The sequence below is a fragment of the Mustelus asterias genome, chromosome 5 (genome assembly GCF_964213995.1).
Source record: "Mustelus asterias chromosome 5, sMusAst1.hap1.1, whole genome shotgun sequence".
In the NCBI taxonomy this organism is placed as follows: Eukaryota; Metazoa; Chordata; class Chondrichthyes; order Carcharhiniformes; family Triakidae; genus Mustelus; species Mustelus asterias.
In genome coordinates this window covers 7639795-7662940 of record NC_135805.1, presented here as the reverse complement: position 1 = coordinate 7662940, position 23146 = coordinate 7639795, and the positions used below count along the sequence as shown (strand labels likewise).

Genomic DNA, 23146 nt, shown 5'->3' with positions numbered 1-23146 from the left:
TTAGAGGGATTGGTGAGTAAAATATGTGGGGGTAGGGCCTGGATGGGATTGTGGTCGGTGCAGACTCGATGGGCCGAATGGCCTTCTTCTGCACTGTAGGGTTTCTATGATTCTATGATTCTAACATTGTCAGAGGCTACAGAAGGATATAGATAGGCTGGAAATTTGGGCAAAGAAATGGCAGATGGAGTTCAATCCAGATAAATGCGAAGTGATGTATTTTGGTAGAACTAATGTAGGGGGGAGCTATACAATAAATGGCAGAACCATAAAGGGTGTAGATACGCAGAGGGACCTGGGTGTGCAAGTCCACAGGTCCTTGAAGGTGACGTCACAGTTGGGAAGGTAGTGAATAAGGCATGTGGCATCCTTGCCTTTATAGGATGGGACATAGAGTATAAAAGTTGGGGTCTGATGTTGCAGTTGTATAGAACGTTGGTTCGGCCGCATTTGGAATACTGCGTCCAGTTCTGGTCGCCACAACTACCAGAAGGACGTGGAGGCTTTAGAGAGAGTGCAGAGGAGGTTTACCAGGATGTTGCCTGGTATGGAAGGGCTTAGTTATGAGGAGAGATTGAGTAAACTGGAGTTGTTCTCAGTGGAAAGGCGGAGGATGAGGGGGTGACCCAATAGAGGTGTAAAAAATTATGAAAGGCATAGATAGGGTGAACGGTGGGAAGCTTTTTCCCAGGTCGGTGGTGACGTTCACGAGGGGTCATAGGTTCAAGGTGAGTGGGGGGGAGGTTTAACACGGATATCAGAAGGACGTATTTTACACAGAGGGTGGTGGGGGCCTGGAATGCGCTGCCGGGCAAGGTGGTGGAGGCGGACACAGTCGGAACGTTTAAGACTTATCTAGATAGCCACATGAACGGAATGGGAATGGAGGGATACAAAAGAATGGTCTAGTTTGGACCAGGGAGCGGCGTGGGCTTGGAGGGCCGAAGGGCCTGTTCCTGTGCTGTATTGTTCTTTGTTCTTGTTCTTTGTTTGGTTTGTTGAATTAAACACCTGTCTGTCAAGTATTATAATTTTTCGTTATAATGTTCTCAATTTTTTTTTAATTATTTCAGGGTCCTCTTTTTCCTTCTCCATTTTCAAATGACTTGAATTTCTCAATGACCTCAGTGCCTGCTAAGTTTAATAAGGTGTAAGCTTATACTTTCTTTGATTTGTCAGATAATACAGCACTCCTGCATGAAATACATTGCTCCTTCTCAAGCTTTTTCATAAGGCCTTTGACAAGGTCCTTCATGGCAGACTGGTGAAGTCGCATGGGACCACAGGTGAGCTGGCAAAGTGGCTACAAAATTGGCTCGGTCAAAGAAGACAGAGGGTAGCAGTGGAAGGGTGTGTTTCTGAATGGAGAGCTGTGACAAATGGCATTCCTCAGGGACAGCGCTGGTACCTTTGCTGTTTGTAATATATATAAATGATTTGGAGGAAAATGCAACTGGTTTGACTCGTAAGTTTGCGGATGACACAAAGGTTGGCGGATTTGCGGATAGCGATGAGGACCATCAGAGGATACAGCAGGATATAAATCAGTTGGAGACTTGGGCGGAGAGATGGCAGATGGAGTTTAATCCATACAAATGTAAGGTAATGCATTTTGGAAGGTCTAATACAGATAAGAAATACACAGTAAATGGCAGAACCTTGAAGAGTATTGATAGGCAAAGGGATCTGGGTGTACAGGTACACAGGTCACTGAAAGTGGCAACGCAGGTGGAGAAGCTACTCAAGAAGGCATATGGCATGCTTGCCTTCATTGGCCGGGACATTGAGTTTAAAAATTGGCTAGTCACGGTGCAGCTTTATGGAACCTTAGTGAGGCCGCACTTGGAATATAGTGTTCAATTCTGGTCGCCATACTACCAGAAGGATGTGGAGGTTTTGGAGAGGGTACAGAAAAGATTTACCAGGATGTTGCCTGGTATGGAGGGCATTAACTATGAGGAGAAGTTGGAGAAACTTGGTTTGCTCTCACTGGAATGACGGAGGTTGAGGGGCGACCCGACAGAAGTCTACAAGATTATGAGAGTCATGGACGGATGGATAGTCAGAAGATTTTTCCCAGGGTGGAAGAGTCAATTACTAGGGGGCACAGATTTAAGGTGCAAGTGGCAAGGTTTAAAGGAGATGTACGAGGCAGATGTTTTACACAGAGGGTGGTGGGTGCCTGGAACACGTTGCCGGAGAAGGTAGTGGAAGAAGATACGATATTGAGTTTTAAGGGGCGTCTGGACAAATACATGAATAGGATGGGAATAGAGGGATATGGTCCCCGGAAGGGTAAGGGGTTTTAGTTAAGTCGGGCAACATGGACGATGCAGGCCTGGAGGGCCAAAGGGCCTGTTCCTGTGCTGTAATTTTCTTTGTTTTTTTCCTGATTCTTCGCAATGTTTTTGTTGAACACAAGTGGGTTGAAGCATCAAAGTCCTTGCGCCATTTTACCAACTCTGGACACCATTTAGAAGTTCTGGGTTCCCAAACACTGGAAACAGAGACTTGTAACAAGCAATACTCTCTTCACTAGCTGAGCAGCTACTCCATGCTTGTGCTCTGCCCTTGCTCCCGGGGAGAATTCCTACGCTCCTGACACATGGCCGTTTTTGTAGCCACGCCATCATTGTGACCACTTGTTCGACAGAGATGTCTAGCACATCCATGTCTTCCTGTGGCAAAAGTATTCCCCTTTGCAGTGCAAGGTTGAATAGGTCACAGCAAAGAATAATGATACAGGGCACACTCAGTGGCGATTATCAGAGAACTCACCTGATCAGTCCAAATACCTGAAATGCATCTGCCACCCAGAATACAAAGAACAAAGAACAAAGGACAATACAGCACAGGAACAGGCCCTTCGGCCCTCCAAGTGTGCGCCACTCATGTGCCCAACTAGACCATTCGTTTGTATCCCTCTATTCCCAGTCTGTTCATGTGGTTATCTCGATAAGTCTTAAATGATCCCAGCGTGTCCGCCTCAATCACCTTGCTTGGCAATACATTCCAGGCCCCCACCACCCTCTGTGTAAAATACGTCCCCCTGACATCTGTGTTGAACCTTGCCCCCCTCACCTTGAACCCGTGACCCCTTGTGTTCGTCACCTCCGACCTGGGAAAAAGCTTCCCACTGTTCACCCTATCTATGCCCTTCATAATTTTATACACCGCTATTAGGTCGCTCCTCATCCTCCGTCTTTCCAGGGAGAACAACCCCAGTTTACCCAATCTCTCCTCATAGCTAAGACCCTCCATACCAGGCAACATCCTGGTAAACCTTTTCTGTACTCTCTCCAAAGCCTCCATGTCCTTCTGGTAGTGTGGCGACCAGAACTGGACGCAGTATTCCAAATGTGGCCTAACCAACGTTCTATACAGCTGCAACATCATATGCCCTCTCCACCTCAAACACATCTCTCTGAGATACTACCAGTCAACATGTCCCTCTCCACCTGTGCTGCCACCTTTAAGGATCTGTGGACTTGTACACCCAGGTCCCTCTGTGTGTCTATACTCCTGATGGTTCTGCCATTTATTGTATAGCTCCCCCTTACATTAGATCTACCGAAATTCATCACTCCGCATTTCTCTGGATTAAATTTCATCTGCCATTTCTCCGCCAAATGTTCCAGCTTATCTATATCCTGCTGTATTCTCTGACAATGTTCATCACTATCCGCAACTCCAGCAATCTTTGTGTCGTCCGCAAACTTACTGATCACACCAGCTGTATCTTCCTCCAAATCATTTATATATATCACAAACAGCAGAGGTCCCAGTACAGAGCCCTGTGGAACACCACTAGTCACAGACCTCCAACCGGAAAAAGACCGCCCCACTGTTACCCTCTGTCTTCTACGGCTAAGCCAGTTCTCCACCCATCTAGCTAGCTCACCTTTCATCCCGTGAGATTTAACCTTTTGCACCAGCCTGCCATGAGGGACCTTGTCAAACGCTTTACTAAAATCCATATGGACGACATCCACGGCCCTTCCCTCGTCAATCGTTTTTGTCACCTCCTCAAAAAACTCAACCAAATTTGTGAGGCATGACCTCCCTCGTACAAAACCATGCTGTCTATCGCTAATGAGATTATTCAGTTCTAAATGCGCATATATCCTATCTCTAAGAATCTTCTCCAACAATTTCCTTACCACGGACATCAAGCTCACCGACCTATAATTATCCGGGTTATCCTTGCTACCCTTCTTAAATAGCGGGACCACATTTGCTATCCTCCAATCCTCTGGGACCTCACCTGTGTCCAGCGAAGAGACAAAGATTTCTGTTAGAGGCCCAGCAATTTCATCTCTTGCCTCCCTGAGGAGTCTAGGATAGATGCCATCTGGCCCTGGGGATTTGTCTGTCTTAATGTTTCTTAAAAAACCTAACACTTCCTCCCTTGTAATTGAGATTTTTTCTAACGGGTCAACACATCTCTCTGAGACACTACCAGTCAACATGTCCCTCTCCTTTGTGAATACTGATGCAAAGTATTCGTTCAGGATCTCTCCTACTTCCTTTGGTTCTAAGCATAATTCCCCTCCTTTGTCCCTGAGAGGTCGATTCTTTCCCTAACAACCGTCTTGTTCCTCACGTATGTATAAAATGCCTTAGGATTCTCCTTAATCCTGTCTGCCAAGGACATTTCATGACCCCTTTTTGCCCTTCTAACTCCCTGTTTGAGTTATTTTCTACTTTCTCTGTATTCCTCCAGTGCTCCATCTGTTTTTAGCTGCCTGGACCTCATGTATGCCTCTTTTTTCTTTTTGATTAGACCCACAATTTCACTGGTTAACCACAGCTCCCGAATCCTACCTTTCCTATCCTTCCTCTTTACAGGCACATGCCTGCCCTGCAGTCCTATCAACTGCTCCTTAAAAGACTCCCACGTGCCAGATGTGGATTTACCTCGAACAGCCTCTCCCAATCAACAGCCACCAAATCCTGCCTAATCCGGCTGTAGTTAGCCTTCCCCCAATTTAGCACGTTACCCTTGGGACACCACTCATCCTTTTCCATCACTGTCCTAAAGCTAACAGAATTGTGGTCATTATTTGCCACATGTTCCCCTACTGAAACTTTGATGACCTGACCGGGCTCATTCCCCAGTACTAGGTCCAGTATAGCCCCATCCCTAGTTGGACTGTCAACATATTGTTCCAAAGAACCTTCCTGTACGCATTTTATAAATTCTTCCCTGTCCAGGCCCCCAGCCCTAAGCGATTTCCAGTCTACACAAGGGAAATTAAAGTCTCCCACGACAACAACTCTATTTTTTCTGCACCTGTCCAGAATCTCCTGACATATCCATTCCTCAACTTCCCGTGGGCTGTTGGGAGGCCTGTAGTATACCCCCAGCATACTGACTGCGCCTGTTTCTGAGCTCCTGTTTCTGAGCTCCACCACAATGACTCGTTACCTGACCCTTCCAAATTGTCCACCCTCTGTACCGCTGTAATATGCTCCCTAACCAGCATTGCTACTCCCCCACCTCTCCTCGCCCCTTCTCTGTCTCGCCTAAAACACTTATGCCCCGGAATATTCAGCTGCCAGTCCTGTACTTCTTTTAACCAAGTCTCCGTCACTGCAACCACATCCAAGTTCCGCGCAAGCGTTAAGGCTCTAAGCTCGTCGGTCTTGCCCGTGACGCTCCTTGCATTGAAGCAGATGCACTCCAGACCTCCAGGCCCACTGAGGTCATCCTCCCCCAGAATGCTCTTCCTCTTAGATAGCCTTGTCTTGGCCCCAACCTTGTCCCCAGCCTCTATGCTTATTGACCTATTGTTCTGATCCCCACCCCCCTGCCACATTAGTTTAAACCCACCCGAATCACACTAGCAAAACTCCCAGCTAGGATATTCCTGCCCCTCCAGTTTAGGTGTACCATAGAACCATAGAACCATAGAAAATTACAGCTCAGAAACAGGCCTTTTGGCCTTTCTTGTCTGTGCCGAACCATTTTATGCCTAGTCCCACTGACCTGCACTTGGACCATATCCCTCCACACCCCTCTCATCCATGAACCCGTCCAAGTTTTTCTTAAATGTTAAAAGTGACCCCGCATTTACCACTTTATCCGGCAGCTCATTCCACACTCCCACCACTCTCTGCGTGAAGAAGCCCCCCCTAATATTCCCTTTAAACTTTTCTCCTTTCACCCTTAACCCATGCCCTCTGGTTTTTTTCTCCCCTAGCCTCAGCGGAAAAAGCCTGCTTGCATTCACTCTATCTATACCCATCAAAATCTTATACACCTCTATCAAATCTCCCCTCAATCTTCTACACTCCAGGGAATAAAGTCCCAACCTATTCAATCTCTCTCTGTAACTCAGCTTCTCAAGTCCCGGCAACATCCTTGTGAACCTTCTCTGCACTCTTTCAATCTTATTTACATCCTTCCTGTAACTAGGTGACCAAAACTGTACACAATACTCCAAATTCGGCCTCACCAATGCCTTATATAACCTTACCATAACACTCCAACTTTTATACTCGATACTCCGATTTATAAAGGCCAATGTACCAAAGGCACTCTTTACGACCCTATCCACCTGTGATGTCACTTTTAGGGAATTCTGTACCTGTATTCCCAGATCCCTCCGTTCAACTGCACTCTTCAGAGTCCTACCATTTACCCTGTACGTTCTTCTTTGGTTTGTCCTTCCAAAGTGCAATATCTCACACTTGTCTGCGTTAAATTCCATTTGCCATTTTTCAGCCCATTTTTCTAGTTGGTCCAAATCCCTCTGCAAGCTTTGAAAACCTTCCTCACTGTCCACTACACCTCCAATCTTTGTATCATCAGCAAACTTGCTGATCCAATTTACCACATTATCATCCAGATCATTGATATAGATGACAAACAACAATGGACCCAACACCGATCCCTGCGGCACACCACTAGTCACAGGCCTCCACTCAGAGAAGCAATCCTCCACAACCACTCTCTGGCATCCTCCATTCCTGTATCATTCCACATCATTCCTCCATTGAGCCAGTGTCTAATCCAATTTACTACCTCCCCATGTATCCCCAGCGACTGAACCTTCCTAACTAACCTCCCATGAGGGACCTTGTCAAAGGCCTTGCTGAAATCCAGGTAGACAACATCCATCGCCTTCCCTTCATCCACTTTCCTGGTAACCTCCTCGAAAAACTCCATTAGATTGGTCAAACATGACCTACCACACACAAAGCCATGTTGACTCTCCCTAATAAGTCCCTGTCTATCCAAATATTTGTAGATCCTATCCCTGCCCACCACCAACATCAAACTTACGGCCTATAATTTCCCGGATTTCTTTTGGAACCTTTTTTAAACAACGGAACAACATGAGCCACCCTCCAATCATCTGGCACTTCCCCCGAATACTGACATTTTAAATATGTCTGCCAGGGCCCCTGCAAGTTCAACACTAGCTTCCCTCAAGGTCCGTGGGAATACCCTGTCGGGTCCTGGGGATTTATCCACTCTGATTTGCCTCAAGACAGCGAGCACCTCCTCCCCTTTAATCTGTAAAGGTTCCATGACCTCCCTACCTGTTTGCCCTATTTCCGTAGACTCCATGTCCGTTTCCTCAGTAAATACAGATGCAAAAAAACCATTTCGTATCTCCCCCATCTCTTTTGGTTCCATACACAGTCTACCACTCTGGTCTTCAAGAGGACCAATTTTATCCCTCACTATCCTTTTGCTCCTAACATACCTATAGAAGCTCTTTGGATTTTCCTTCACTCTGTCTGCCAAAGCAACCTCATGTCTTCTTTTAGCCCTCCTGATTTCCCTCTTAAGTAGCTTCTTGCACTTTTTATACTCCTCGAGCATCTGATCTGTTCCATGCTGCCTGTACATTTCATACAACTCTCTCTCCCTCTTAATCAGTGTTACAATCTCCCTCGAGAACCAAGGTTCCTTATTCCTATTTACTTTGCCTTTAATCCTGTCAGGAACATACAAACTCTGCACTCTCAAAATTTCTCCTTTGAAGGCCTCCCACTTTCCATTCACACCCTTACCAGAGAACAGCCTGTGCCAATCCACACTTCCCAGATCCCTTCTCATTTCATTAAATTTGGCCTTTTTCCAGTTCAGAACTTCAACCTGAGGACCAGATCTATCCTTATCCATGATCAGTTTGAAACGAATGGCATTATCATCACTGGATCCAAAGTGTTCCCTCACACTCACATCCATCACCTGCCCTAACTCATTTCCCAATAGGAGATCCAATATCGCATCCTCTCTAGTTGGCACCTCTATATACTGATGTAGAAAATTCTCCTGAACACATTTTACAAACTCTCCCCGTCTAAACATTTAACAGTATGCAAGTCCCAATCTATATGTGGAAAATTAAAATCCCCTACTGTCACAACTTTGTGGTTCTTGCAGTTGTCAGCTATCTCTCTACTGATTTGCTCCTCCAATTCTCGCTGACTACTGGGTGGAATATAATACAACCCCATTAATGTGATCATATTTTTCCTGTTTCTCAGCTCCACCCACAGGGCATCTGTAAACAAGCTCCCTAATCTATCCTGCCTGAGTACCGCTGTAACATTTTCCCTGACCAACAATGCCACCCCCCCACCTTTTATCCCTCTGCCTCTATCCCGCCTGAAACATTGGAACCCTGGAACATTGAGCTGCCAGTCCTGCCCCTCCTGTAGCTAAGTTTCACTAATGGCTATAATGTCATATTTCCATGTGTCTATCCACGCCATCAGCTCATCTGCCTTCCCCACAATACTCCTGGCATTGAAATAGACACACCTCAAAAGGTGATTTCCACCACACTCAACCCTTCCATTTGTGATTTTACTTGAACTAACCTGTCTTTTTACCCCTGCTCCACTATCTGCTCTGACACTCTGGTTCCCATCCCCCTGCAAATAAAAACAAAGAACAAAGAACAATACAGCACAGGAACAGGCCCTTCGGCCCTCCAAGCCCACGCCGCTCCCTGGTCCAAACTAGACCATTCTTTTGTATCCCTCCATTCCCACTCCATTCATGTGGCTATCTAGATAAGTCTTAAACGTTCCGAGTGTGTCCGCCTCCACCTCCTTGCGCGGCAGCGCATTCCAGGCCCCCACCACCCTCTGTGTAAAATACGTCCTTCTGATATCCGTGTTAAACCTCCCCCCCACTCACCTTGAACTTATGACCCCTCGTGAACGTCACCACCGACCTGGGAAAAAGCTTCCCACCGTTCACCCTATCTATGCCTTTCATAATTTGATACACCTCTATTAGGTCACCCCCTCATCCTCCGTCTTTCCAGTGAGAACAACCCCAGTTTACCCAATCCCTCCTCATAACTAAGCCCCTCCATACCAGGCAACATCCTGGTAAACCTCCTCTGCACTCTCTCCAAAGCCTCCACGTCCTTCTGGTAGTGTGGCGACCAGAACTGGGCGCAGTATTCCAAATGCGGCCGAACCAACGTTCTATACAACTGCAACATCAGACCCCAACTTTTATACTCTATGCCCCGTCTTATAAAGGCAAGCATGCCATATGCCTTATTCACTACCTTCTCCAACTGTGACGTCACCTTCAAAGGTCTGTGGACTTGCACACCCAGGTCCCTCTGCGTATCTACACCCTTTATGGTTCTGCCATTTATCGTATAGCTCCCCCCTACGTTAGTTCTACCAAAATACATCACTTCGCATTTATCTAGATTGAACTCCATCTGCCATTTCTTTGCCCAAATTTCCAGCCTATCTATATCCTTCTGTAGCCTCTGACAATGTTCCTCACTATCTGCAAGTCCAGCCATTTTCGTGCCGTCCGCAACTTTACTGATCACCCCAGTTACACCTTCTTCCAGATCGTTTATATAAATCACAAACAGCAGAGGTCCCAATACAGAGCCCTGCGGAACACCATTAGTCACAGGCCTCCAGCCGGAAAAAGACCCCTCCACTCCCACCCTGTGTCTTCTGTGACCAAGCCAGTTCTCCACCCATCTAGCCACCTCCCCCTTTATCCCATGAGATCCAACCTTTTGCACCAACCTACCATGAGGCACTTTGTCAAACGCTTTACTAAAGTCCATATAGACGACATCCACGGCCCTTCCCTCGTCAACCATTCTCGTAACTTCTTCAAAAAACTCCACCAGGTTAGTGAGGCATGACCTCCCTCTCACAAAACCATGCTGACTATCATTAATGAGTTTATTCCTTTCTAAATGCGCATACATCCTATCTCTAAGAATCCTCTCCAACAACTTCCCTACCACGGTCGTCAAGCTCACCGACCTATAATTTCCCGGGTTATCCTTCCGACCTTTCTTAAATAACGGGACCACATTAGCTATCCTCCAATCCTCTGGGACCTCACCTGTGTCCAGTGACGAGACAAAGATTTGCGTCAGAGGCCCAGCGATTTCATCTCTCGTCTCCCTGAGCAGCCTTGGATAGATTCCATCAGGCCCTGGGGATTTGTCAGTCTTTATATTCCCTAAAAAAACCTAACACTTCCTCCCTTGTAATGGAGATTTTCGCTCACGGGTCAACACTCCCCTCTGAGACACTCCCAGTCAACACATCCCTCTCCTTTGTGAATACCGACGCAAAGTATTCATTTAGGATCTCCCCTACTTCTTTGGGCTCGAAGCATAATTCGCCACTTTTGTCCCTGAGAGGTCTGATTTTTTTCCCTGACAACCCTTTTGTTCCTAACGTATGAATAAAATGCCTTGGGATTCTCCTTAATCCTGTCTGCCAAGGACATTTCGTGACCCCTTTTTGCCCTTCTAATTCCTCGTTTGAGTTCTTTCCTACTTCCTTTGTATTCCTCCAGAGCTCCCTCCATTTTTAGCTGCCTGGACCTAACGCATGCCTCTCTTTTCTTTTTGACCAATCCCTCAATTTCCCTGGTTATCCACGGTTCTCGAACCCTACCCTTCCTATCCTTCTTTTTTACAGGCACATGCCTATCCTGCAGCCCTAACAACTGTTCCTTAAAAGACTCCCACATGCCAGATGTGGATTTACCCTCAAACAGCCTCTCCCAATCATCAGCTGCCAATTTCTGCCTAATTCCACTAAAGTTAGCCTTTCTCCAATCCAACACCTTACCCTTGGGACACCACTCATCCTTTTCCATCACTATCATAAAGCTAACAGAATTGTGGTCACTATTTACCATATGTTCCCCTACCGAAACTTTGAAGACCTGACCGGGCTCATTCCCCAGTACTAGGTCCAGTATAGCCCCCTCTCTAGTCGGGCTATCTACATATTGTTCCAAAGAACCTTCCTGTATGCATTTTACAAATTCCTCCCCATTCAGACTCCCAGCCCTACGCGATTTCCAGTCTATACCAGGGTAATTGAAGTCTCCCACTACAACAACCCTATTTTTCCTGCACCTATCCAATATCTCCTGACATATCCGTTCTTCCACTTCCCTTGGGCTGTTGGGGGGCCTGTAGTATACCCCCAACATAGTGACTGCGCCCTTCCTGTTTCTGAGCTCCACCCACAGTGACTCGTTACACTAAATCTAGTTTAAATGCTCCCCAGTAACACTAGCAAACCTCCCTGCAAGTATATTGGTCCCCTTGTAGTTTAGGTGTAACCCGTCTCTCTTGTACAGGTCCCAACTGCACCAGAAGAGGTCCCAGTGATCCAAGAATCGGGAACCCTGCCCCCTACACCAGTTCCTCAGCCACGTGTTCATCCGCCCAAGCATCCTACTCCTACCCTCACTGGCACGTGGTACAGATAGCAATCCTGAGATTACTACCCTCCGGGTCCTGTTTTTTAACTTCCTTCCAAGCTCTTTGTCCTCACTCTTTAGGACCTCCTCACTCTTCTTACCTACGTCATTTATACCGATGTGTACCATGACATCTGGCTGATCACCTTCCCACTTTAGAACGCTGTGCACGTGATGAGAGACATCCCTGAACTTCGCACCCGGGAGGCAACAAAACATGCGGGAGTCTCTGTCCCGACCACAGAACCTCCTGTCCGTACCTCTGACCATTGAGTCCCCTATCACTACTGCTCTCCTCTTCTTCCTCCCACCCTTTTGCGCTGTAGAACCAGACTCAGTATCAGAGTTCCGGCTGTCGCAGCTTGTCCCAGGTAAAGCATCTCCCACAACAGTATCCAATTTAGTGTAACCCGTCCTTCTTGTACAGGTGCCATCCTCTCTTGAAGACTTCCCAGTGATCCACGAATTTGAAACCCTCCCTCCTGCACCAGTCCTTTAGCCACGCGTTCAGCTGTACAATCTCCCTGTTCCTAGCCTCACTAGCACGTGGCACTGGGAGTAGTCCAGAGATCGCTACCCTCGAGGCCCTGCTTTTTAGCCTACTACCCAACTCTCTGAATTGCTCTCGCAGGACCTCCCTGCTCTTTCTGCCTACGTCATTTACACCAATGTGGACAATGACGTCTGTCTGGTTACCCGCCCCTTTTAGGATGCTTCCTACCCGCTCAGAGACATCCAGGACCCCGGCACCAGGGAGGCAGACTACCATCCTGGAGTCTCGTTCGCGCCCACAGAACCAACTGTCTGTGCCTCTAACTATTGCATCTCCCACTACTATTGCTCTCCTAGTCCCCCTCTTTCCCTTCTGAGCCACAGAGCCCGATTCCGTGCCAGTGACCTGGTCACTGTGGCTTATCCCTGGAGGGTCATTCCCCCCCCCACCGTATCCAAAACAGTATACTTACTTTGGAGGGGGACAACCACAGGGGATCCCATCACTGACTGCTCTCTCCCCTCCTCTCTCCTGTCTGTTACAGAGAGGAAAATAGCCTCTGGGTCAGCCTAGCTACTTGATAAAATGATTATACTATTTTATCAATGGACAAAGGCTTTTCCTGACTAGCCATGACTCATTCCAAAGAAATTTCTAACCTGCAGAAACCAGCAGGGCCTTTAATGCTTCAATGACTGCAAAAACACAAGTGCAAAAGAAAAGCACCAATACCCTTCACAGTTAAGGCAGAGCTTTGACCATGGAGACAGTATGGCTGCAAAGTCAAAAGGAAACATAACTCCCCTACTAAACTGTCAAGATTCCACACTTAGGAAAATACATTTTTGTCCAAAACCCAGGAGAGGAAGTACAAAGAACAAAGAAAAGTACAGCACAGGGACAGGCCCTTTGGGCTTCCAAGCCTTGCTGATCATGATGCCCTAACTAAAACAATCTTCTGCCCTTACTTGGACCATATCCCTCTATTCCCTCCCTATTCATGTACCTGTCCAGATGCCTCTTAAATGTTACTAATGTGCCTGCTTTCACCACATCCTCTGGCAGTATGTTCCAGGCACACACCACTTTCTGCGTGAAAAACATCCCCTGCACATCACCCTTAAACTTTTCCCGTCTCAGCTTGAACATGTGCCCCCTTGTAATTGTGGCCAAACGGGCCACCTAAAATGGCGATTTGCAGAGCACGCTGGGATTATTGGACAAGCACTGAAACAGGCAGGCTGCAGCCTCAAAAGAAAAAGGACAGAGATAAACAGGCTGCAGCTCAGACGACTGAATACACAGGAAATAGGCCATCCCAAAGACAATGGACACTCTTATCAAACATACTTGTTTACCAGACAAAGGGGAGCCTTAACCTCTTATTTGGGAGGTGGGTATGCGACGTACGTGCCTCCAGCACCTACAGGCATGTCTGTTGGGTACACACACACACACACACACAGATCAGTGTGGCAGCACCTTCCTGCAGTAGCAAATCTGCTGTGGTGGCTTGATGTGGAGATGCCGGCGTTGGACTGGGGTAAACACAGTAAGAAGTCTCTCAACACCAGGTTAAAGTCCAACAGGTTTATTTGGTAGCACAAGCCACTAGCTTTCGGAGCACTGCTCCTTCATCAGGTAAGTGGCAGTTCTGTTCACAAACAGGGCATATAAAGACACAAACTCAATTTACAAAATAATGGTTGGAATGCGAGTCTTTCCAGGTAATTACCTGTAACCATATAACAGGTAATCAATAACAGGTAATCATTGATTACCTGTAAAGACTTGCATTCCAACCATTATTTTGTAAATTGAGTTTGTGTCTTTATATGCCCTGTTTGTGAACAGAACTGAACTGCCACTTACCTGATGAAGGTGTGGTGTCTTTTGCAATTCCTTTCAAAGTTGAAGAATAATTAATATGACCTGTTAACACTGGTGTCAGAGTCAGTTACAATGAGTGATTGGGGCACCTTAGTATACCAGTCATGAAACCAGATGTTTCAGTTCATATTTGCAGTGATTTTTTTAAAAAAAAACATAAATTGGGTGTTGTACGTTGATCAATATCCACTTCCTTTAATTGAAGATTTGTTTGCTGGATTATCAAGTAGGCAGAAATTCAGCAAGATTGATCTTTCACAAGCATCTTTACAGATGCATATAGCTGCTGAATCTCAATCATTGCTTACCATCATTACTCATAAAGGTCTTTTACATTACAAAAGGTTACCTTTTGGAATAATATCCACATCAGCTCTGTTCCAAAGATCAATGGATCAGATTTTAAGTGGCTCTCTGGTGTACAATGTTACCTGGATGATATTCTAATGACAGCATCCAGTAGAAATGAGTACTTGAGTAATTTAGAAGCAACATTGGAATGTCTTTATGTGTTTGGTCATTGTATCAAGGAAAAACAGTGTGTCTTTTTCCAGATGTCAGTCCAGTATTTGGGTCATGTTATTGATACTAAAGGTTTCCGAAAAGCACCTAAAAAGATGGAAACTATTTAGAAGCACCACATCCGATGAATGTGACATAATTGAGGTCCTTTGTAAGATTAGTAATTATGGCAAACTTGTTCCTAACTTAGCTACATTACTGAAGCCAATGCATAATTTACTATGTATGCAACAATCACGGGACTGGACAACAGAACATGAGAAAGCATGCAAGGATGTTAAAGATGCTTTGCAGAAGTCTGAAGTATTAGTTCCTTTTCATCCAAAGCTAACATTACTGCTTGCTTCTGCTGCTTCACTCTATGGAGAAGGGGTAGGAGTTTTACATATTATGCTTTCGGGAGAAGAACAACCAAGAGCTTTTGTTTGCTTACTCAGATTAATGCTAATTCCCTGCCTTCCCCGTCTTCCCTCCCCAGTATTTCCCACTCCCCTTCCCAGCTTCCCCTGGTGAACCACTTACTTTTGCAACCTTATCCCTTTAAATATTCTTTACTTTCCTTTCCTCTCTGGGCCCCAATTACTCCACGCCAATGCTGCCGGGGAGTATCCCACTGTTCCTGTCTCACCTAGCATTAGAGTGGAAGGTTGGGTGAGACAGGAACTTTGGGAATTCCAATGTGTGTAAGCCTGTACAACGTGGCAATCCAACAGAGAATGCCACTCTGCGGAAGTTACAAACCAATAAGTTTAAATTTTCAATAATAAATATAAAATTTTTGCAAATGTCTTAAATACCTGGTTAAGGTGATTTGAAAGATTTTATATCCAGCAATATAGGATGCCAGTTTTGTAAAGCTTTGTTTTCCAGAACCACCGACTCCTACCAGCAAAGCATTTCCACAATCTGTGCGGATTATACGAGATATCTGCAAAATAGTTTTGTTTGCTGTCAGAAGTACAGTTTTTCTTTGTCAAGGAAACAGTCTAACTGGTTAATGTTTATTGTTCTCCTTTCAATGTAAAAGCTTAAAATAAAAACATAGAACTTACTTATGACCTTAATCAGTTTTGTTAACATTCTGTTGACAGCGCATTCGCCCTGAGCTGAAATATGCACCTGTGGGCAGCTGTGCAAGTGGTCTGCTATAACCTCTGTTCTCTATCATAGAATTATAGAATGGTTACAACATAGATGGAGACGGTGACATTCGTGTACCTTTAAAAGATTTTTTTTTAAATCATGTTCTCTGCAGCTCTCCCAACCTCAGCTTATGTAATTTTTTGCCAAGTTGTCTGTAGAAGTCCTTTCATAGCTCCTTCAGTGGTTTAAATGGTGTTTGTTTGTTTTTACTCAGATGTTTATGACCCTGAATTGTTAGGAGGAAGGTTTTGGACAGTTTTTGTTCCTAGTGAATTTAAGGTTTCATTTTCTATTTTGGCTGGCAGCAGTTTGAGTTTAGAAGGGAGTGGACATCAGGCTGAAAGTGTTTCTCTCTAACTCCCTGGTTGTGAAAATTCTGCCAGTTAGCTGAAAGCCATGCCTTCCTGGAGTAGAACATCTGCTGTTGGTGGCTTGACCAGAATCTCTCCCCAGTGTTCTGGGAAGCTGTTCTGACTTCAAACGGGGTATCCAGAGGGCTGCTAGTAGTTACAAGCTGAGAAGTCAGGGTTTCAATTCTCCAACCAAAGGACTCAGTTCCAGTATCATGTGAGCATTAGTCTTTGCTGTGTTCAACCTGTGGGAAGGGTTTCTTGTCTATGGGAAGTTTTGTTTGATTGGAACATTTTAGATACATTTGTTAAGGGTTAGCTGAAAGCAAGGCCTTCCTGGAGTAGAACATCTGCTGACACCATTATCGTGGTTGTTTTATTTTTATTTGTAATTGATAAAAGTTATTGCAAGACTGCCAAAAACAGCTTTTCATCTGTGCAAAGAGAAGTGTGGATGAATCAACCTGTCACATGTGATCTCAAACGGGGGATTGAGGAGTGGAAATTGTACTGTGGATCAAAGGAAAAGACAACAATGTGGAATCAGACTGTTTGACAAAATTGTACCATCATCTAAAATGAACTGCTGGCATGATTGTGTACACCGTGCAGGGATGTGGATGCCTAGTGAAACAGCACTGTACACAGCTAGTGTTCAACTCAATTATTGTGGTTTTCACATCAGCATAGCTACCAAGTGATCTGTGGAACCATGGTTGCCATGGGCTCTGACACCAAGAAAGACAATCTGCTGTGTGATTTTACCACAGAATGTGCAGAAAGTGATGGTACAAATCGAGAGCAAACAAAGGAGTCGAATTGCATGACAGAAAAGAAGATAAGGCCAATGAACAAGAAAGGGGACAGAGATAGAATGGCCTTTCTGAATGGACCAGACTACACACATAGAGTGATGGAGGTTTGTAGCATGGAAACAGGCCCTTCAGCCCAACTTGTCCATGCCACCCAGTTTTTACCACTACACTAGTCCCAATTGCCCGCATTTGGCCCATATCCCTCTATACACATCTTATCCATGTAACTGTCTAAATGCTTTTTAAAAGACAAAATTGTACCCGCCTCTACTACTACCTCAGGCAGCTCGTTCCAGACACTCACCACCCTCTGAGTGAAAGAATTACCTCTCTGGGCCCTCTTGTATCTCTCACCTCTCACCTTAAACCTATGCCCTCTAGTTTTAGACTCCCCTACCTTTGGGAAAAGGTGTTGACTATCTAGCTGATCTATGCCCCTCATTATTTTATAGATCTCTAAAAGATCACCCCGAAGCCTCCTACGCACCAGGGAAAAAAGTCCCAGTCTATCCAGCCTCTCCTTATAACTCAAACCATCAAGTCCCAGTAGCATCCTCGTAAATCTTTTCTGCACTCTTTCTGGTTTAATAATATCCTTTCTATAATTGGGTGACCACAAATGTACACAGTATTCTAAGTGTGGCCTTACTAATGTCTTGTACAACTTTAACAAGACGTCCCAACTCCTGTATTCAATGTTTTGACCAATGAAACTAAACTTTCAAGGAGCTATGAAATTGTATTCCGAGATCAATTTGTTCTATAACTCTCCCCAATGCCCTATCAGTAACTGAGTAGGTCCTGCCCCGATTCGATCTACCAAAATGCATCACCTCACATTTATCCAAATTAAACTCCATCTGCCATTCATCAGCCCATTGGCCCAATTGATTAAAATCCCTTTGAAATTCTAGATAAGCTTCTTCACTGTCCACTATGCCACCAATCTTGGTGTCATCTACAAGCTTACCAACCATGCCTCCTAAATTTTCATCCAAATCATTAGTATAAATAACAAATAACAGTGCACCCAGCACCGATCCCATAGAACCATAGAACCATAGAAAATTACAGCTCAGAAACAGGCCTTTTGGCCTTTCTTGTCTGTGCCGAACCATTTTTTGCCTAGTCCCACTGACCTGCACTTGGACCATATCCCTCCACACCCCTCTCATCCACGAACCCGTCCAAGTTTTTCTTAAATGTTAAAAGTGACCCCGCATTTACCACTTTATCCGGCAGCTCATTCCACACTCCCACCACTCTCTGCGTGAAGAAGCCCCCCCTAATATTCCCTTTAAACTTTTCTCCTTTCACGCATAACCCATGCCCTCTGGTTTTTTTCTCCCCTAGCCTCAGCGGAAAAAGCCTGCTTGCATTCACTCTATCTATACCCATCAAAATCTTGTACACGTCTATCAAATCTCCCCTCAATCTTCTACGCTCCTGGGAATAAAGTCCCTGAGGCACAACGCTGGCCACAGGCAACCAGTTTGAAAAACAACCCTTTACAACCACCCTCTGTCTTCTGTCATCAAGCCAATTTTGTATCCAATTGGCTACCTCATCCTGGATCCCATGAAACTGCACTACCCTCATCTACCTTCTTGATTACCCCTTCAAAAAACTCAATCAAATTCGCGAGACATGATTTTCCACTCAAAAAGCCATGCTCACTGGCCCTAATCTGTCTTTGCCTCTCTAAATGCCTGTCGATCCTTCTCTCAGAATACTTTCAAACAACTTACCATCTATAGATGTTAGGCTCACTGGCCTGTAGTTCCCAGGTTTTTCCCGGCAGCCCATCTTAAAAAAAGGCACAACATTTGCTAACCTCCAATCTTCAGGTACCTCACCTATGGCTGTCGATTATTCAAATATCTCTGTTAGGGGACTCACAATTTCCTCCCTCGCCCCCCACAATGTCCTGGGATACATTTCATCAGGTCCCAGGGATTTATCCACCTTGATGCGCTTTAAGACTCCCAACATCTCCTTCTCTGTCATATGTCCACTTCACAAGAAATCACTATTTATTTCCTCAAGTTCCCTAATGGCCTTTCTCAACAGTAAATACCAATGAGAAATGTTCATTTAGGATCTCACCCATTCTTGTGGATCTGCACATAGATGACTTTGTTGATCCTCAAGAGGTCCGACTCTTTAGTTACTCTTTTGCCCTTCATGTATTTGTAGAAGCTCTTTGGATTCTCCTTTGCCTTATCTGCCAAAGCAATCTCGTGTCCCCTTTTTGCCCTCCTGATTTCTCTTTTAACTCTTTTGCTACACCCTCTATACTCTTCAAGGGATCCACTTGATCACAGCTGCCTATGCATGTCATATGCCTCCTTCTTTTTGGCCTCAATATCCTGAGTCATGCGGGGTTCCCTACTTCTACCAGCCTTGCCCTTCACTCTAAAAGGAATGTGCTGACCCTGAATCCTGGTTAATGCCCTTTTGAAAGCCTCCCACTTACCAAACACCCCTTTGCCTGCCAACAGACTCCCCCAATCAACTTCTGAAAGTTCCTGTCTAATACCATCAAAATTGGCCTTGCCCCAATTTAGAATTTTAACTTTTGGGCCAGACCTATCATTCTCCGTAGCTATCTTAAAACAAATGGAATTATGGTCACTGGTCCCAAAGTGATCTCTCACTAACACTTCTGTCACCTGCCCTTCCTTATTTCCCAAGAGGAGATCAGGTTTTGCCCCCCTTTAGCCATCTACATACTGAATGAGAAATTCCTCCCGAATACACTCAACACATTTCTCTCCATCCAAGCCCCTAATGCTATGGCTGTCCCAGTCAATGTTGGGAAAGTTAAAGTCCCCTATTATTACCACCCTATTTTTCTTGCAGCTATCTGTAATCTCCTTACATATTTGCTCCTCAATTCCCCATTTTACAGGGGGGCTGTAGTACAATCCTATCAAAGTGATTTCTCCCTTCTTATTTCTCAGTTCTACCCATATAGACTCAGTGGCGAACTCTCGGATATATCCCCTCTCGGTACTGCCGTGATGTTCTCCCTTATTAAAACTCAATTCCTCCCTCCTCTCTTACCTCCTGTTCTATCTTTCCTGGAGCATCTGTACCCTGAAATATTGAGCTGCCGGTCTTGCCCCTACCTTAGCCATGTTTCAGTAATAGCTATAATATCCCAGTCCCATTTACCATCCATGCCCTGAGTTTATCTGCCTTGCCCGTCAGGCCTCTTGCATTGAAATAAATGCAATTTAATCTAGACTTCCCTTCTCTCTGCCCTTCATTCTCAGACCATCTGTCCGGGGTCATGTTTTATACACTCTCCCTGTGTTTTATTTCTCTTAGGCTTACTGGACCTATTCACTGAGCTCACCATAGTCTCTGTACTCTGTACTGTGGCCCTTTTTGATTTTTGACTTTGGTTTCTGTGCCTTTCACTTTTCCCCTTACTGTCTTTTGTTTCTGTCTCCACTTAACTTCCCTCTGACTTCCTGCATCCGTTCCCATATCCCTAACACATTAGTTTAAACCCTCCCCAACAGCACGAGCAAACACACCCCCTAGGACATTGGTTTCAGTCCTGCCCACGTGCAGACTGTCTGGTTTGTACTGGTCCCACCTCCCCCAGAAGCGGAACACATGTAATGGGTTATCCTGATGATCCTGTCTCGTTCTCTGAGGATGGTAACAGAGCTAATTTATTATCACAACAACAAAACTGAGCTTGAACTTGGAACCAACGCAGGATTAAGGACTGAAGGAGCATATTGAGGAGGAAGCAGTTTGTCATGAATATGATAAAAAAAAGGAGTGTTCGATGGTCGAAGACAAGGACTGAAATTGACTATATTACTGTTATGTTTGCAGGCTTTGATTTTGTAAAATGTATATATATTTATTGTAGAGTACTAGTAGTGTGGAACTGAAAGGGTTTGAAAAATGAAACCACCTTTGAATGTTGATGGTTAATTTTTTTCTTAAGGGAGGGAGGTGGGATGTCAGTGTACTTGCAAGAGTTTTTTATTAAATCATGTTCTCTGCAACTCTCCCAGCCTCAGTTTATGTCATTGTTGCCGAGTTGTCTGTAGAAGTCCTTTTATTGCTCCTTCAGTGGTTTAAATGGCGTTTGTTTGTTTTAACTCTGGGATGTTTTATGACCCTGCATTGTTAGGAGGAAGGTCATATGTTTTGGACAGTTTTTTTTCCTTCCTAGTGAATTTAACGTTTCATTTTCTAATTTGGCTGGCAGCAGTTCAGAAGGGAGTGGACATCAGACTGAAAGAAGTGTTTCTCTAATTCTCCCTGGTTTTGGAAATTCTGCTGGTTAGCTGAAAGCGAAGCTTCTTGCTTTCCTGGAGTAGAAAATCTGCTGTTGGTTGCTGTTCTGAGAAGCTGTTTAAACTGTTCTGAGTATCCAGAGAGCTGCTAGAAGTTACAAGCTGAGAAGTTAGGGTTTCAATTCTCCAACCAAAGAACTCCGTTCCAGTATCATGTGAGCATTAGTCTTTGCTGTGTTCAACCTGTGGAAAGGGTTTCTTGTCTATGGGAAGTTTTGTTTGATTGGAACATCTGAGATATATTTGTTAAGGGTTATACATTATCATGGTTGTTTTGTTTTGGTTTGTAATTGATACATGTTATTGCTAATTTTCTTTCCATACATGTTAACTATATTCTTAAATAAACTTTGTTTGATAAAAGCTCCCGAGTGGGTCATTTGAATCATACCTGATGTGAATCATATCATGTTTATCCTAGCCAAATTCAAAGCCCAAAACTTATGATTCAAGTGGGCTTCATAAAACACTTTGGAGTTTCTGTGCTGAATTATAACAAAACAATTTGGTCCTGTCTTTACATGCCAGCCCTCTGTGACAACAACTTAATTAGTTCCACTCCCCTGTTTCTTCCCTGAAACTACATTTCTTTCTTCAGATAATTATCCCAATTCCCTTTGGAAAGTCTTGATTGAATCTGCCTCCACTACATGCTGGACACTGCATTACATATCCTAACTATTCACTGCCGAAAATCATTTTTTTAAATGTCAACCCTGACGCTTTGCCAATCACTTTAATTCAGTGTGCTCTGGTCCCCAATCCTTGCAGCAATGGGGACAATGTATCTGCAATTACACTTTGCAGACCTCTCCTGATTTTGAACACCTCTATGAAACCTCCAAGATGAACCATTCTAGTGCTCTATTCTTGCAACTGAAGTCCTTCAAACCTACAACCATTCTTGAAAATCTCTGTACCTTCTCCAATGTCTTCACACACTTTTGAACGTGTAGCGACAAGATTTGAACAGAATGCATCAGTTGAAGTCAAACTGTGTGAAGTAATTTTAAGGCTCTTTTTGTACTCTATGCCTCTACCTATAAAGCCCAGGATCCCTTACACCATATTAAGCACTTTCCCAACCTTGTCTGCCATCTTCAATGATTTGTGCATATATACCTCAAGGTCCTTCTGCTTCTGCATTGCCTTTAGCATTGCATCCTTTATTTATTTCTGGGTATAAAGATTAAATAATTAAAATAGTATAAATTGTTAAATAAATAAATATATCGGCTGGGATTCTCCCCCAAAAAATTCTAAGTCCCCCCAATTTGTGAAAACAGGATTAATTCCCCTGATTTTTTGGCATGAGTTTTAGATTAAATCTCCGACATGATGTGTATCATAGACTGCCCTAGTATCATTCACTCTGAAAATCATTGGGCCGGCAGCATCGTGCTGAGCAGTCCACTGCTCATGCGCCAATCTGTCAGAGCGGAAATCGGCACATGCACAGTGGCCCCATATTACCGGCCTCCTGATCACTGGCCAGCCTAATCTTTGGCCAGCCCCCATCTGCCAATTTTTCCCCCCAACCCAATGGCCAGCTCTGATCGCTGTCCTCCCTCCCTCTGCCCATGATCCTGAATGCAGAGTGGCAGAGGGACCCCCACCCCCACTGTTCACCCTCCAATAGGCCCTGCCCCCTCAATAGGCCCCACGCCCTTGGCACTGCTTGATGCCTGGTGGACAGTGCCAATTCCCCCTTAGGCAGTGGCAGGGGGCCAGATTGGCGCTTCCAACGTGGCACTGAACAAGGGACACCCTGCCTTACGCCTGACTTCCTGGGGGGTGCCTTAATGGCCTCTCTTCCCTCCCAGTGGGTTCCCTGTTAGTGGGGAGCAGTTGTAAACCCCGCTGGA

The 23146-nt window shown here is 45.0% G+C and overlaps 1 protein-coding gene across 1 annotated transcript in view; it reads right to left on the bottom strand.

The window, feature by feature from the left end:
* Positions 1 to 23146, bottom strand: part of LOC144493944 (dynein axonemal heavy chain 8-like) — a 1661706-nt gene that overhangs the window by 432455 nt on the left and 1206105 nt on the right. The window contains exon 67 of the mRNA XM_078213521.1: positions 15446 to 15576. Within this exon, the coding sequence (XP_078069647.1) occupies positions 15446 to 15576 (131 nt within the window). The remainder of the gene's footprint in view (positions 1 to 15445; positions 15577 to 23146) is intronic.